We start from the raw sequence: 18,539 nt of genomic DNA on the forward strand, positions 1-18,539 counted from the left end.
TGCATCAATAAAAAATATAAAGCGCAACAGTCGATATATACAAAAATAACAGTCACTTATAAACGGATGGAGATTAAGAACCTTGGTCTCCACCACCTGCTTCAAAGTGCATTAAAGGGGGGGGGGGGCTAATTTTATTTGAAAAAGTAGTTGTTCTCACTTTGGTAACTGCTAAAAGTTGTATGTTTATATTTATGCGTTTCTTTGTATGATGGTTACTACCAACTGTGAGCGGGCCTGTGGGCGCGGAGGTATAGCAGGTTGTCCAGTAATGACAGGGTTCATGGTTCCATTCCCTCAGAGGTGTATAGATGTTTCTTCTGAGTCAAAAACATTGAACGCTATGCAAAGAGATCTACTTTGCTTTTGTGAGCAAATCCTCTGATTTCTGTGATTCATACAAGCTGCCAGAAAACAGAACAGCTGACTTGTGATAGGCTGATACTCCTGTTCATCCAAAACAGCTTAGTGGAACAGTGGTTTTTTTAATGACCAACAACAGTTGTGTTGTGTTCTGGTAAAAAAATGATCGACTTCGCTTATTCACAGAGGTAGGCAGGCACTTCTGAGACGTTTTGCAGTTGGAACCTAGTTGCCTTAATTATAACTGCTTATTGTGGGTAATATATCTATGATAGTACACTTTAAAGAAAGCTCATTTTGTGTATGTGATACCTCAACTCATACTGGATTTGAGGCTTATACTGATGCTAATATTTGGAGGTAAAACATTTTCTTTTTCAAGTCACAGACTGTCAATAGTTTTATCAAGGTCACTGTAAATGAATGTGCTTTTTAGCATTTATTTAAGTTACTTTTTATTATGATGAGTACATTATTATCATACCTTCAATTAATAAAACCTTTGTTGCCCCTAGTGGGATGGGTTTGCGCAGAGAGCACAGAAGAATATCACTACCATCCATGACAGCAAACACCCTGATATAATGATACAACATGAACAGCATACAAAAATCACAAGGAAATATGATTTGGTAAATAATTAAAAGAAATAAGGTGCAATTTGAAAACATGTCAGAACACTGCCCACTTTGAATAAGAATGCAAATGAAATTAAAACTGACACAAGTCTTAAATTCAATGGCTTATGCTTCCTACCTTTAACTATTTTAAAATGGTAAAACTAAATGAGTTAATCATTTACACAGAGAGATCCATTAATTAATCATCTAATAATGATAATAAAATGTATTTATAAAATAGCTTCTCATAGCAATCAAAGACATTTATTGAATCAAATAACTCCCTTTAATATCTGCGTCTCACAGCCAGGAGTAGGTGCCCTTGGTTACTATCCCGGGGCGTGCTGGTGTTGATTCAGCTGGGCGGAGTTTACCATCAAATCGGTGTGGGCGGGATGTGCCGGGTTAGCAGAATAATCCCGGAGACCCAGTGTTAGGATATTGGATATCTAGAGAGCTACTTTGACGTTTCGCGGGATTAAAAATAAAACGGGATATTTCCCAGAGTCCTTGAAACGCCCAAGGTGCTGGAAGACCAAACAAGGAAAAGTTACGCTTGTTAAGAAATTGTTCTACAGCTTTCGTAGTGGTCTAAACCTAAACATACATTTTTCATCAATTTCCTTCTATTTGAGTAAATATTTCCCCCAAAGGATGAATGGTAGACAACACGTTCAGTCAAATCAATAGATTCTGAATGACAGCGGATACGGACTGTAATTTGACGCAATAAAGATATGACAATAACTTGTCATAGAACCTCTGGTTGTTAATAAGGGCATTACACATGGGGGAATTTGTTTATTTCCATAGACTATTCACTTATTTTTAAAGTATTTAAATGACTACCAATTTCTGCAGATAAATCCACTTAGTTACAGGCAAAGTCCCCTTTGCATGACTTTACATCTGTCTTCCTGTCAGGTGAAAGCAGAGCCTCATGGCGGAGATCTCAAGACTCTCCAGGAGCTCCAGCAGGAGAACCTGTTGCAGACCCTTCCCTCGGGTCCGTCCCTCCCCAGGTCCAGACACCGCTGGTCCCCGGGTGTTCTCCCCCTGCCTGAACCCAAGGAGGACTCTGAGACCTTCGTCCTGGACCTGAGGAACTTCCCAGAGCTGGCCAACGCCGACATGAGCTCCCAGAACCCCAACATCCAGGTAGGGGTGCAACGGTTTCATGTTTCAGGGTCCACATGTGTCTTTTATCTTCAAGTGCAGTGTAATGTAATTCAGCTGGCTGTGGTATCTAGGACCAAGAATAATGTGACAATAATGACAATAATGTGTGTTCAGTGTTGACAAAACTCAAGTAATAAAACAACAGAAAAAAACGTCTTATTGCCATATAGCCTACAGTTCACTCCTTCTCAGGCATGACCCTAATAACGCATCACATTACAGAAAATACTTACAAATAAATAGTGTTGGGGTAGTAACTCAAAAAGTATTGCATTACACACACATGGTTACATTTGAATACCTTACTTACTTAGTTACACTACTAGTTACATGAATGGACTATTCTGTAACATCACCTGAGATGCACCATCAATCAAATGACACACAACTAAATAAAGTTAAAGCTAATGTGTGCCCAGATCAGCTTCCATCCTTAATCTAATCAGGACAGTACTGTACACATACCTCTGTTTCTGCTCTTTGAACATCAGCCATGTTTTCTTTAGCTCAGGTTCCATCATAACACTGGTCCAGGTAGCTCATAGCCATCCATGAAGTCGTGAGTTTAGCCGAGCGAAAAGGGACGTTGTATTCGTTTTTCTGTTCCCCCGTTTTGCAGATAGTCAAAGACCTTATAGAAATGCAAGTAATGAGATAATAACTGTCATGTAATTACTGCTGTTATCAACAATAACGCGTTACATTATTGCGTTACAGACAAAAAGTAATCTGATTACAGTAATGTGTTATTTTTTAGCCTTAACTGTAATGCAGAAGTAAAGTTACTAAGTAGTACATTTACTCAAGTACTGTTCTTAAGTACAATTTTTTACTTGTACTTTACTGGAGTATTTTCTGCTACTTAGTACTTCTACTCCACTACAATTCAGAGGTAAATGATTTACTTTTACTCCACTACATGTATTTAATACCTTTAGTTACTTCACAGATCTGGATGAATGATGTGAAATATAACCAAGTGTTGAATCAGACTTTAGTTCCACCTGGAGTGAATCCACCAGCTACCCTGCAGTCTACAAAGTACTTCAGACTAGCTGCACCTTCACCAGCTTTGAGAACACTTTAATGATCAATCCTTAGAAAACATATCATATATATTATTCTACAAACTGTGAAGTCCACTGAGACAAATGTAACATTTGTGATATTGGGCTATATAAATAAACATTGATTGATTGATTGAAATGGACCAATCTGCACAATGACTACTTTTAATTTTGGTGTTTTAATTATATTTTTACGTTAGAACTTTTCTACTTTTACTTGAGTAACAATTTGATTGCAGGCCTTTTATTGTAACCGAGTATTCCTACACTCTGGTACTTCTACTTTTACTCAAATACAGGTTCTAAGTACGTCTTCCACCTCTGGTAATCAGATATGATATACATTTGAGGTCATATCTTCAACCCCAGATTGGAAATACATTCACGTCATTCTCCTCATGTCAAGAAGAGTTCATATTGGTGAGGTGCAGGTGTTTCAGATTAAATCATTGATCACAGGGGGTGGGGATGGAGCAGAGTCCTCCACCATCACTTTCCCCTCAGTTTTTGTTCTCAGCACCATGTATCCCCCTCTCGCTCTGTGAAAACCATCTCTGTGTACATCTGGTTTGAGTCAGGACAGAGTCTTGAGTTACCACATGCAGGACCTTTAACAGTAGGGTGCTTCCAGACATCTACACTGGTGTTTGGAGGAATGAAAGAACAAAGGGGGGAAAGTGGAAATATAAAACATATGACAGCCGAATATAACAGTTCAAAAGGTCTTAAGTGTGACTCTGAAACCAAATCCTGGTGGAGTTGGCTTGACGAGAAATGGGGTTAGGACTTGTGGAGTTGATTTTAAGAAACAATTATGTGACTCTGGAATTCAGAGCCTGGTCAACATCCGGAATTCTTGGAAGAATGACATGCCCTGCTATTTAACGTCCCAGAAAATGGCCCTCCGTCCTCTGACTCCCTACTTCTGGTAAACTCCTTTGCTATCTGAACGTCTCAATCTCCACCTTCCCATAAAGCTGGCAAGCACCTCAACCTCAAATGTACCAGAAACTGCTCTACTTCAAAGCTCTCTGCAAACCTGCTTCACCTCTCTGATCACTTTCTCATGTCCTTCACTCTGCCCCTTTCCCATTATGACAACACGATATCCTCTAATACTGTTATGGGTACTCCTCTCTTGCTTCATTTGTGCTCTCAGTGCTCCCTTAGCTGTTGGTTTCTCACTTATTTCTCCAAACTCTGTGACAAATACTAGTCTATCCTCATCTCTAGACTCTTTCTGTCCTCTCACCTAAAGGCCGGTTTGTCAGTCCCCTTTAGCTCCCTGGTTGACTGACTCGATAAGTGCTGACAGAACCATCCTATGGGGCGCTGAGAGGAAATGGAGGATGTCCAAACACCTTGACAACCTCATTCCCAATATCTTCTCTTTCTCTTCTTCTATTTCTACAGCAAAGATGACTTTCAATCTAATTCCACCCTATTCTGCAACCCCCAAAAACTATTCTGTATCTTCTCCACCTTCTCGATCTCTTCAGTTCCTCATTTCCTTCTTGCGTTCTACCAAGCCATTGTGTCAACTGCTTAGTAAAAAGCTATTCTAAGCCTTGTTACCACTTCCAACCCTGATAATGCTCTCTGGATCCAATCCCCTCTCACCATCTCCAGTCTATTGCTCCTAATCATTTCCCTTTATTCACACATCTCATCAACATTTCCTAAACTAATGGTTGTTTTCCAAAGAGGCAAGATTTAACCCTCTCCTAAAGAAATCCACACTTGACCCTTGTGATGTAACAGACTACAGACCTGTCTCTCTTCTCCCCTGTCAATCCAACACACTTGAGAGAGCTGTCTTTAATCCACTCTCTTCATACCTTCATCAAAACAGCCGTCGTTATTCCTACCAGTCTGTTTCATGGCATGCCACTTAACTGATATTAACCTCCTTGCTGTCACTGAGGAACTGCAGACCGTAAGAGCAGTCTCCCTCTCCTCTGTAATAATCCTTTAAACCTTTCTGCTGCATTTGACACAACTAAACAACAACATCTCCTTTACACATTTCAGGAAGTAGGAATCTCAGGCTCTGCCCTTTCCCTGCTCAAATCTTACCTCAAACACCACACCTACAGGGTAATAGAGAGGAGTCTGTGTCAGACCCTTGTCAATTCACCACTGGTATCCCTCTGGGCTCCATCCTCGGCCCCATTTCTTTTTTGTCTCTACACCAATTGACTTGGCTCTCTTATTTGCTTTCATGGCTTGTCCTACCACGGCTAAAGAATGTCAACATTGATGACACTGATTCAGTCTTTTCTCCTGTCTGAAAACCAGGTGGCCACACAAATCACTGCTTGTTTTGCTAAAATCTCTCAATGGATATCTGCACACCATGTAAAGCTAAACCTTGAGGAGACTGCTCTATCCATGATCCTACTATCAACATCAGGCCAAAACACGCTAACTGTCACTGCACCGCCCAACATTGCGGCTACAACCCTGCAGATACACTCTTTTCAAAATTGGGAGAACATGTTTTAGAATCTGTTTGGATACACTGGTACTGGCCCACCATTCTGTGAATGGATCAGGCCTATCAAACATCCACGACGTGGTTAAACCATCCTGTTTGCATTGCCCTGCCTTGGCCAATCGGGTTGCTACCCCCTTACTGCAAGTCGGACTCTGGTTCCCTTCAGTATTACTCATTGCATTACCCATGTACTATAACTGCTTTGTAGAGGTGTTTGTTTGAGCAAGTTAGCTCTGTCACCATCATTATATGACACTTCTGTGTGAATGCATATTCTAGGTAATGACGATTATCTCAAATGACAGAATCTTTGTTTTTGCTGCTGAGGTAATTTTTGTCAAAGTTGTTCCACTGAAGAAAGTTGTTGAGTGTAAGAGTATTATTGGTCTGACATTGTAGTAGAAGATAACAATTTGTATCAGTCTTAGATGACTTGCATCTGGCTAAACTATAAAGCAAGTATTTTGTGTTTTTCTTTCAGGTGACCATCGAGGTGGTAGGGGACTCACAGGCGGAGACAGAGGTGGAGATGGACCTGGTGAAAGGGGGGCAGCATAACGACTGGTCGGTGTCCTCCTCAGAATGGGCCAACAGCCACAAGAAGCTGTTCTGGCCGCTGTTCTGGGAGTACCCGGATCAGCTGGAGAACGGGCTGGAAAAATCCACTCAGGAAGAACAATCTGAGGAATACACCTACGACCCAGAGGAGCCCGTGTTGAGTGGAGTGGGCGGAGAATGGGGCGGTCACTGGAACACAGGCTGGGATGCAAAGGATAACTATGGTGAGATTGGTCATCTGATTTAAAAATACATTTAAAAAGTGCTTCACAGACATATTAACACAATTTTAGCAAAACAAGCAGTGATTTGTGTGGCCACCTGGTTTTCAGACAGGAGAAAAGACTGAATCAGTGTCATATCTGCCTATTTTGTACATGTTTAAGGTGATTTATCGATTTATGAGGCATTAATGAGGCAAAAGCATGAAGAAAGTCTAAATTCTCCCAGATTGCTGGTCTCATGGGTGCACTGCTGATCCCCCGGAGATAATAACTATTTAAAGTAAGCCATGCTCCCTTCAAAATATGGCTTTGTGCCCTTTATTAATACTTATCCAAACAGGACTTCTAGTAAATCCGATTTTAAAAACAACACTGGACTTGGAACCCTTCAATGTTGCTTTGAATATTTGGTATTACAGTTATATTGTTATTATTATTTTAACGTCAAATATGTATTGTGCGTCACTCAAAAAGGCTGTTCTTAATGTCTGATTTTGGGGGAGTTTGACAACCTCTGAGGCATTTCACTGCAGACTTTGAACGTATGTGTCGCTTAGCTAACTGTATGCCTTGTATGTAGCAGTGTGCTGACACAAGAACACACACATTTCATGTGCTCACCCTCCAGATGACTTTTCACTCTCATACTCAAAGCAAGCTGGCAGTAATTCCTGCCTGATCATTAGTGTGTTCGGCCCAGTTCCAAACCGACCGCTACCCCCCCCACCCACATTGAACATTGACACGTTCCGCCTTAAAGAATGAGCCTCGTTCAGCTGTGAGAGAGACTGCAGAAGGAGTTCACCATCAAAGAGTCAGGGGGTGTAGGGTTCGACTTGGAATTGAGCCTAATGACTTTCCCCAATAGAATGTCATTTTCGATTGGTCACAGAGCATCATTATCTTCTGTGTGGAACAGGGGAATCCCAGACCTTTACTTTTTAAAGGGCATTGCACTTTCTTCCACTAGAAACTGTCCTAAAACCCCACATTTTTTATTTTAGTGTTTTTCGTACCCAAGAATTGTGGACATTTTGTTCCTTTACACTACAGTAAATACCCCTCTCATAAATGTCCTTCTTTGTGTTATAAAACGGCGGTTGCTAACAAGTGAGTAAATTGCTTACGGTCATCGTTCCAAACATTAGCCGCCTTTAGCTTAGCGGTGTTGACGAGTCATGATGTAGTTCGTTTGTAGCTATATTGCTGCTGGTTTATAAAGCTTTGAATGGTTTAGGCCCAAAATACATTACTGACCACCTGCTAAACTATGAACCATCCAGATCTCTCAGGTCTTCAGGGACTGGTCAGCTTTCTGTCCCCAGAGTCAGAACTAAACATGGTAAAGCAGCATTCAGTTATTATGCTCCAAACATCTGGAACAAACTCCCAGAAACCTGCAGGTCGGCTGCAACTCTGACTACTTTTAAATCCAGGCTGAAGACTTTTCTTTTTGTCGCTGCTCTTAATTGAACTATTCATATAGCACTGTAACTTTTATCCATGTACTTTTTCTTGTAATGTTTAATTGAACTATTCATATTTTAGACTGCACTGTAACTTTTATCCATGTATTTTTCCTTAATGTTTATTTTATTAGCTTTTATTTTTTAATGCTTAATGTCTTTCATTTTTTTTTTTGTAAAGCACTTTGAATTGCCTTGCGTTGAAAAGTGCTATATAAATAAACTTGCCTTGCCTTGTAGCATAGCGTTAACTTTTTATTTCTTGTGATTTCATTCATGCTTCAACAATTAGAAAGTGGTTTAAATATATGGAGAATATCCTGCCGAACAAAACGTGTAAGTATCATGAACTTATAACGCAACGGAGCTTATTTTCTGCAATATTCCAATGGATTCCCATTGCTTTCCGTTGAGGGAGTCCTTGTGATGCTAAATTCAGGGTCAGCCTACAAAAATAAGTCATCACTCGACTACTCTGTTAGCATATGATCTAACACTGTTATCTTAAGCTCCTTTTTGCAGAGAGAAAAAAAGGAAAGGAAAAACAAGTCATTCTGGCTCAGTTGTTGATACAATGTTTTGCTAGCATCGAGCCGTCATCACTCTCACTGCAAGAAGAGGCTTTTGAAGTCCTCCTCCTGCGAGCTCTGATTAAACACAGAGCAGCGTGTCTCAGAGGTCCCACGCTGTCGCTACTCGGCCCTTTTTCTGCTCTCCTTAATTACATAACACACATACACCAGCTGGGAGAGGAGTTCACAAGCTAACTTCAAAGCCCGCTCTTCATATAGTACTCTATAGTTTTGTTTTTCCTCTCTGTCTGTCCTTCATTCTTCTCCCTGTGTTTTCTCAGAGTACGAGGCGTGGAGTGACTGGGCTCCCTGCAGCGTCACATGTGGAACCGGCACCCAGAAACGCACCCGCTCCTGTGGCTACGCATGTACGGCCACGGAGTCACGCACGTGTGACCTGGAGGACTGTGCCAGTAAGTAACATAAACATGTTTTAAATTAGGTCAGCTATCACCCAAAACAGCAGCTGTTATAGCGGATACGACAAGAAGTGGCATGAATTCCAATTTTAGATGAGCTACCAAGCCACTGCAACCCATGCAATTAAGCTAACTAGTGATAGCAAGTTTGGTGTTTTTTAAGTGAGGAAGAACAAGAATGCAAATTCAGTTCAGATGATCAAAGACAATGTGTCCAGGGAAGACATTTTATACTCAGAAACACAGCAGAGAGACCAATACAACACTCAAGACTTGAGAGTACACAACAGATACCAGTAACATAATAATGCAAAACCACGTTCTCAGTAGTCTTTACCACCCTAACCGGATTGAACAGGCTTTAACTGGGTGATGTAAATGTTGCTATCTTCCCTTGTCCTTAAAGGGTGCTGACAAACTTGTAAGAACAGGTTCTTGAATCTTAAGCACCGAAAATCGTTCGCAGCAACTATGAAAGATCACACAGTAATCAAGAGTTATTGTTACTTGAAGAAACCCTTAAACTGGTCTATGTCGAGCAAAGCCAATGGTCAACATCTCAGTTTAATCCAGATTTAGCAGCAGAAAATGACTTTTTAACTATTCAATTAAAGGTATCATCAGCATACAATGATTTGCGCCAAGGTGTTTAAGACAAAAAAGGGGCAACAGCATTTTATATATCAGATTTTGTATTGTTTGATGTAATAATATTATAGGAAGCAACCATTTTTTTAAAAGTTAAGTAAGACTTAAGGAGCATACAATCTAAGAAAAGGAACTATTTAAAAATCAGCTTTGCAAAACTTATAGAAGCAAGAATATTCAACACATGTGTTGGATTTAGAGAGAAACATTGAACGAAACTTAACACACCTATGGTTTGGAAACAGACATTCTTTACTTCTTTGCATTGTCGTCATTTGTTACCCCCAGTGTGGGCCAAGTGTGCTTCCCCCTTAAATGAAATAAAAAACACTGTGCATTAAAGCAACACAACATATACATCAGTTAACTCGGTACACTAGATTGTTTTCCAGCTTTGGCAATGTATGGAAATATCTATATGACGGAAATAAGGTTAGATCTGTCCGTATTCTCAACAATGAGGTATCAATAATCTTTTCAAAGCAACAGCCAGGAAAACTTCCTTTAATGGAAAAGACAAAACCAAACCTAAATTAAAACTGCGGTCACAGACGTGCACGCAGTTGTGGGCGGGCCTTCGCGTCCGAGCGCCTGTAGGGGAGGGTCGCCGGTCATCCCGGCGTCAAGCAGATGCGCGCGTGTCCTCCGAAATGAGCCGTTCGTAATTTCTCAAACGTTCGTGTCCCGGATAATACTCGGGCATGCATGTGAGTGGTGGAGGAGGGGGTGGTGGAGATGCAGGGCCTTCAGCAGGGCCTTCAGCAAACTCCAACAATTCTGCAGCAAGCTGCTCCCCGACAGTCTTCTGGGTGTGTGGCTTTGTCCTGCTGCATCTAACAAATGTGGAAAAACAAAGAGATTAGATTAATTCACTGGCTTATACTTATAGGATAATATTGGACTATAAATGAATAATATTACTCCAAATAAATAAGTAAACATGTATATTCATTCATTATATTCATGATTTAATTGTAATACACGTTTCAAAGTGATGCCGAAGTAACTAATACTGATAACGGTTAGTAAAAACCATGAATTAATGCTTTGACAAGTCTGCAGACAAGACGGCAGGCGAAAAGCTTTTAAAATGCGTGTTTTCAGAATGGAATCGGATCGATCAGGCTAAACTAACCTGTAGCTGCTCCATCCACACTCACAACAACATCATACAGACATAAATAAAGCAGCGACTGTATTCGCCATGACATAGACAGTCTGTGTTTTGCATATCTTTAACTTTTGTCCAGTTTCTGAACAGATATGAGGAGCTGTGAGCTCTGAGTGTGTGCTAACAGCTAACGGCTGATGTGTTGGTCCAATCACGAAGTCATTTCTTGATTGGCAGCAAAAACAACCAATCACAGCAGTGCTTCTCTGGCTGGCTCTGTCCACAAACAATATCACAAACAATAAGTGTTCTCCCTAAGAAATACCCTTTCCGTCCAATGTGAAATGCTGCAGGGTTTTGTGAAATGCTGCGGTGTTTTGTGAAATGCTGTGGCGTTTTGTGAAATGCTGCGGTGTTTTGTGAAATGCTGTGGCGTTTTGTGAAATGCTGCGGCGTTTTGTGAAATGCTGCGGCGATTTGTGAAATGCTGTGGTGATTTGTGAAATGCTGTGGCGTTTTGTGAAATGCTGTTGTGTTTTGTGAAATGCTGTGGTTTCTTGCACTTCAGGGCCACCGTACCATAGAGATGTTTTTATTTTAAAGTAAATTCAGATGGAACATAGTAAAAACATGTAAATTCTAATGTCCGCCTAAAAAAAAAACATTACTTATAGTGAAAACCACCCTTGAATGATGAGTTTAGTAGACTAAAATCTTTAGGAATCCAAACTATAACATATAATAAGTACCCTGTATCAAGATTGATGCAAAACAAGTGAAATTTGACCTTTTTAAGAGAGGTTTAGAAAAATAAAGTCCACCTCACCTCTGGGTAATTTGGGAACCATCAGTTCCATTTGAACGTTTTCACTGTACAAATCATTTTATTACTTTGAATTATCACTATAGGTATTCATTCCATCCAAATACAACTGTTGTGAACAAATAAATAAAATAAAAATAAAACATACTCTGTTATCGTCTTAGGCCCCACGGACCCGAAATCGCGTCATTTTCAGGAAACAACGCTTAATATTTAATAAACTATGAATATTTTATATCCATAGAACGGGAAAAAAACTAATTTAACTGATCTTTTTCATTTATTTTTTCACAAAAAACACACAATGCTAACAGTGAGCCTCTGAATTAGCCCCGAGCGAAAAATGCTAACCTATTACTGCACCGAAAATCAGCTCCCTTATTACTTATCCTAGCTCTACATCCAACACATTGTTTATGACCCGCAAGGAGACACAGAATCTAACGGTGCCCACCTCAACACTAAAAGATACAAACTAGCGAGGTTACCAACAAAAACGTACATCAAAACAAGTGGCGCTAGGTATTAGCATTAGCACTGCACACACCCACGGCGTGTTCCAATGAAAAGCATACATATATATAAATAAAGTATAAAGTATAGGTCAACACATTTCAGTATAACACACCAATTGCGATATTACTCACGTTTGACACCGTGGAGCAGGGTTTCTATGTACCGAGAAGTGGGTAGTTTAATGAGTCTGTTGACGACAAAACCTCCGCGCACACAGACAGCCAAGGCAAGCTACCTGAATTAAGTCTCTCCCTAAACCGGCAATACCGGAAATGTGACATCCGGTTTGTCCTTCACAATAAAGTTTTTCAAAATAAAAGGTACATTTAATATTGACGTATCAAATTGATTCAAATGTCTTACACAACACATGTATCAAGACAATAAATGAACTGTTTATATAGTCGATCAACACTGTGTATGTTACTCATTACAGGATAATCACATGGCACTAAATCAGACCGGCTGTTCTCCTCTGTTTACATCCTGCTGGTTTAAATTATGTGTTCTATAGGCTCTGTGCACAAGATTGAGTTGAGTAGTGAGCCATTCGTTTTTTTTTCATGGTGAGATGTCTGCTGAGAGGTCCTTGTATACCTCGCTGACTTTTGAGGACATCTGGGTCTGGCAGCTCCCCCACGCACGGCCTTGTAACGTGTACTCCTTTGAACACAGCTACATACAATTACTTAGGACAATATATATTACCTTACACCGTCAGCAACTGTAAACTGCTTTGGCATAGTGGAAATGAACACCATGTCACTCACTCTGCCTGGTTTCACACACTATTAATTAGACAAAATAATTGTCAATTTAATTGAAAAGGTCGTTGATGCAATATACTAAATCAGCTCTTGGCACAAAGGAAATACTCATTAAATCATGGATTGGCTGTGAACACATACTGTTCTATTGTATTGCATAGAAAGATGTGTTACTGTTCTGCTTGTAGTGGAAATACTGTTTGTAGTCGTAGATAGAAAAACAAAGACGGAAAACATTTCACCATACATTGTTTAGGAGTTTTATATGTATTGGGTGTTTATGGTTAATGTGGGAAATTAATAAGCAGAGCTGTTGCTGGTAAATTTCTGTGCCATCATAATAGTAATGTGTATACAGCGTTTCGTGAATATCTGGAAAAATATGCGAGTAGTTTGGAATCATTTGAGACTGGTACAGAAATGGTACATTCTCTGTTAGCCTACGTTCGCCCCGATTGAGCTAGCAACTATTTTATTCGCAATTTAACATCATATTGGATATGGGCTTAACTTGTCCTGGACTGGAATTTTCCCGATCTTTTCCCGAGGAGGTGTTTGCGAAAAAGCGCTTAAAATGCATGAATAACACCGATATTTCAAAATGGCCGACTTTCTGGGGGTCGGGGCTAATGGAAGCTATTTTGAAATATGTCCGCAATTCCATCAGTAATGTCTGTGGCAAGATTGGGGTAGTTTGGAGAAACTATATGTAACTATCGCACAATAGGGGGCGCTACTGAGCTGGTGTACAAAAATGTAAAAAAATGTTGTACAGTCTGGAAAAAGACGTGGGTTGTGACGTGTGTTCCAAGTTTTGCGTCCGAAAGTCATTTTAGAGATTTTGTGGTATTTAAATCGTCAAAATTGGTACATGTTCCGTTAGCTTACGAGCTCCCCGTTTGAGCAGTCTACTATTCATTCGCAATTTAGCATCACATTGTATATGGGCTGATCTTGTCCTGGTTTGAAATTTTTCCGATCATTTTCCTAGGACAAGTATGCGAAAATGCGCTTAAAATGGACATATTTCAAAATGGCCGACTTCATGGGGGGTGGAGATAATGGAAGCCATTTTGAAATATGTCCGCATTTCCATGAGGAATCTCTGTGCCAAGTTTCGGGTAGTTCGAAGAAACTATATTTGACTACCGCACAATAGGGGGCGCTACTGAGACATATTTGCTAAAACGTCCGATTTTTTTCTACAGTCTGGAAAAGGTTGCGGGCTGTGACATGCGTTCCGAATTTAAAGGCCGTAACTCATTTTCTCCCCTACTTATGGCTCAGTACATTTTTTAACCCTTCGATTTCGAGAAAAAACTGAATAGGACACGCCCACATTTTTCATTGGTTGCGACCCTTTAAATCTCAGTTTATACTCACCTTGCCAGTATGTCTATGACAATATATATTTTTTTAGTCCATCGGTTCTTGAGATATAAATTAGTTGTGTTTTTTGCGCCCCCTATTGTTCGAAATGAATATTGTTTGTTGTACCTATTCCCAAGACACACTGAACCTATCCACCGAGATCTGTGATATTTGGATACATTTTGGATGAATTGTGAGCATTTATGTGTAGGCCACACCCTTTTGCTAATACGTTTTGATTGATGTCGGCCACATTTTTCCACACCTCGTGCTCATTTTGTACGGTAATGTGTCTGCCCCTCCATTGATGCTGTGCACTAAGTTTGGTTTGGAAAATCAAGAAATTGGAATTTAAGTTAATATTTCAATGTTTTTCACATTATGCTAATTAAAAAAAAATCAAAGTAGGCGGAGCTTCGGGATATGAGAGGATAATATGTAGAGCTGCTCCACCCGGATAAGTGTGCAAAATGTCAGGTCCGTCAGACTTACGCTGCGACTTTGTACATTTTTCGAAACACTGAATTTACACAGGTGGCGCTAGAGAGCAAGGTGAAAAATGTTCACCCATCGAATCCAGAATGTTAACATTTTCACCGGTCCTGGCGGCGTTGCCAAATGTCGCTACATGAATAGTGTCGTAACCCCCTCAAAAACAGGTCGAAAGTGCAGAACCGGTAACAGAAGAATAATAATACTGACGATTTCAATAGGTCTTTGCACTACGTGCTCAGGCCCTAAAAAACAGATTCACCCACTGTTATTACAGTAGTATTATTCACTTTGATGGACTGTCTTCTGAGTGGTTAAACATTACTAATGGTGTTCCTCAAGGTTCTGTTTTAGGACCACTTTTATTCTCCATATACATCAACAGTTTAGGTGATAATGTGAATGAAGCTACTTTACATTTGTATGCGGATAATACTGTGATGTACTGTGAAGGTCCCTCCATTAAGGAGGCTGGTGTTAAATTACAGGCTGTTTTTAACACTATTCAGACTCAGCTCGCTGAGCTTAAGCTTCTTTTAAATGTTGATAAAACCAAGATAATGCTCTTTTCTAAAGCTAAAAAGACACCAGAGCCTGTTTAGATATTGTTACTATGCAAGGACAAGTACTTGAAGTTGTTGCCTGTTACAAATACCTTGGTATCTGGCTTGATGATTGTCTTACTTTTAAACTTCATGTCAATAACCTGCTTAAAAAGCTGAGGGTTAGGCTAGGTTTCTTTTTCAGAAACAAGTCCTGTTTCTCGCTTGAGGCCAGGAAAAGGCTAGTCACTGTGACCTTTTGACCTGTGCTGGACTATGGTGATCTGGTCTATATGAATGCACCTGCCCGTTGCCTGATCAAGTTAGATGCTGCGTATCACAGTGCTCTGAGATGTGTTACTAACTGCAAAGCACTGACTCGTCACTGCACCCTGTATGCCAAGGCAGGTCTGCCTTCACTAACTGTACGGAGGCTCAGTCATTGGTACATTTTCATCTATAAAGCCATGTTGGGTAAACTACCTTTTTATATCTGCTCTCTGATCTCTCGACGAATTGAAAGTACGTATTGCCTGAGATCTCATGATGTTGTTTTATTAAATGTGCCAAGTGCTAGGACTGTCTTAGGGAAGAAAGCTGTTAGATGTGCAGCTCCACTAACATGGAACAGTCTGTTTAAACCTGTTTAAACCTGAGCACTTTGGTTCCCCTGCATCATTTAAAAAAAAAAAAATGGTTATGTCCTGCAGGTCACCCTTGAAAAAGAGATCTTTTGATCTCAAGGGGCTTTCACCTGGTTAAATAAAGGCTACAAACAAACAAACAATTCCTATTTTGTTCATTAAAGTGTAAAATGACAGTATGTTTGTCAAGACACAATTAAAGACAATTCGTTTTTTGTTTGTCTTATAGACACTGCAATTTCAGTGAGTGATCCCACACCCATCCAGAAGGACAACAGCACAGACTCCCTGGACACAAGTACGTATTGAGTTTCTGGATGAATGTTATATTGTATGTTGACCTGCATATGAAACATTATGTTCCATTCAGTGGTGGGGAAAAAGCTCTGATTTTGTTATTTAGAAACCTCCCATGTTGAGAGCTGCACTGCTGAATATGTCAGAGAAACAATGAAACCACGACCCTGCCTCCCAGAAACGTTTGAATTGCTTTTAGTTTCCATTTTATTGCTCTCCTGCTGCAGGCAGCGGCCAGAGAACACGAAAGTTCTCTTCACTCTGCAAACATAACAAGAGATAGAGCAGGAAAGGAGAACACAATCCCGTGTCTGACATGTTCCTTCTCCACCCACATCCACCATAGGAAGCAAATATAGAGAGAAGCTTTTAATATAACAAGGAACAAAAACGTTTTTACACTTTTTAGGGTTATCCCTATGGAGTGTGATAGATAGGTTGTTGTGCATGTAAATGTTCTCCAAAGTTTCCTTCAAAGGGATTTCCTTGATGTTCTCTTAACTATGCATGCACTTTAGTGTTTCAAGCAAGGATCTTTTAAAAGAAAAATGGAAGTTAGCGCATTCCTGTTGTTAAGCTAATTCAGGTTAATAGCAAAATAAACCAGAAAGCCCCACATTTGTTTGTACAGTTCCTGAAATTATTTCTTGGAAAGTTACTGCAGGGAAATGGTGTATTACTTTCCTTGTTTTTGCCATTTCCTTGTTGGGTTCCAGTTGCAATTACCCGCTATCGTTCTATATCTGACTGGTTATTGTATTCCAATAATTATAAGAATGTAAAGACTAATTCAATCAAACTTCTTCCAATCCCCATACCTAGACGTGGACAGCTGTGAGAAGTGGCTCAGCTGTAAGAACGACTTCCTGGAGATGTACCTGCACCAGATGCTGACAGAGCTGCCCAGCTGCCCGTGCTCCTTCCCCTCAGAGGCCGTCTACAGCGCCGTCAACATCCAGGACAGCCCACTCCGTAAGACCTATCGCTGGAGGGACGCCAGCGGACCCAAAGAGCGCCTGGACATCTACAAACCCTCCGCCAGATTCTGCCTCCGCTCCATGCTGTCGTACGATAGCACCACGCTGGCCGCTCAGCACTGTTGCTACGACGATCAATTGAAACTGATAACACGAGGAAAAGGAGCAGGAGCACCCAATCTGATCAGTACTGAGTTCTCACCAGAACTTCATTATAAGGTGGATGTTCTACCCTGGATCCTGTGCAAGGGAGACTGGAGTCTGTTTCACTCAGTGAGGCCGCCTAACAATGGGCTGAGCTGTTTAGAGAACCCCACTGAACAGGTGTTCCAAACAGATCTTAAAGAAGCCAGGGAGTACTGAGAGTATTGGAGTTAGAACAAGAATGGACGATAACATGGAGACGTGATGGAAATCCATCGTCTCCATCCTGCACAAGCACAGAGAAACTGAAATACAGCATTTCTGTGACAATAAATGAACTCTGCAGCCAGCTGAAGTTCTTAGCTGCAGTCCGACAAGAAGGGTCAATAGCACAGACGTTATTGGATGATGGTAATACATGTCTTTTCCATTGTCTCCATCCTGCAAAAGCTAAAAAAAGCTGAACTACATGCTGATTCAGCATTTCTGTCAAGATGCTAATACAGCATTTCTGTGACGATACATGAACTCTGAAAGCTGAAGGACTTTGGTGCAGAGGGTCGATACCAAAGACACATTAATGGTATTTGGCAATTAAAATCCAATTTCTCCTAACCATTGTCTCCATCCTGAACAAGCACAGCAAGACAGAACTGCATAAATACAACGTTTCTTCGGCCATGAATGAACTCTGCCAACCTCATGGCCTCGAGCATCAACTGACACTTGGCTGGTAAACTTGGTTTACTTTGGTAAACGCAAATGTTATAAAGACATTTCTATAGGACACTTGTCAGCTCATCCCTGGTCCTGTATGTTGCTGTTACTGTACTTGACCTTGTACAGTATCAGTGTGAGAGGAGGTACTTATTTATTGGCCCCTGAACTATTTTAATCAGAAAATCAATCCTGTTTAGCTGGTATGCAGCCAATAAAGTCAAATGGAACTTTGGACTTTCAATGCTCTACTTCTTCATCTTTACAAAGTCTGACAAAATTGTTGCCAGAGCAGGTCTGGCGTTTCTCTTCCCGTCAACATCTGCCATGTCTTAATTTGCTACACAATGCATGCTCACACGACAAAAAAACATAATAGGAATTGCGAGTTAGGAGCAGCCCCATCTGGATCATGTTGTATATGGTAGAGTTTCCTTAAAAGGTTGTAACATGTCTACAGCATTGATGCAAAATGTGATATCCCAATGACAAAAGGGATTCAATTCACATTCCGTTTTACATTTT

The 18,539-nt window shown here is 40.5% G+C and overlaps 1 protein-coding gene across 1 annotated transcript in view; it reads left to right on the plus strand.

Annotated features, from left to right (window-relative positions):
- ism2a (isthmin 2a) overlaps positions 1–18,249 on the plus strand; it is a 31,634-nt gene extending 13,385 nt beyond the window's left edge. The window contains exons 2-6 of the mRNA XM_034111023.2: positions 1,908–2,141; positions 6,208–6,508; positions 8,828–8,959; positions 16,109–16,177; positions 16,999–18,249. Of these exons, the coding sequence (XP_033966914.1) occupies positions 1,908–2,141; positions 6,208–6,508; positions 8,828–8,959; positions 16,109–16,177; positions 16,999–17,516 (1,254 nt within the window). The 3' untranslated portion in view covers positions 17,517–18,249. The remainder of the gene's footprint in view (positions 1–1,907; positions 2,142–6,207; positions 6,509–8,827; positions 8,960–16,108; positions 16,178–16,998) is intronic.
- The last annotated feature ends 290 nt before the right edge of the window (positions 18,250–18,539 follow it).

Source organism: Pseudochaenichthys georgianus, chromosome 22 (genome assembly GCF_902827115.2).
Source record: "Pseudochaenichthys georgianus chromosome 22, fPseGeo1.2, whole genome shotgun sequence".
Taxonomy (NCBI): Eukaryota; Metazoa; Chordata; class Actinopteri; order Perciformes; family Channichthyidae; genus Pseudochaenichthys; species Pseudochaenichthys georgianus.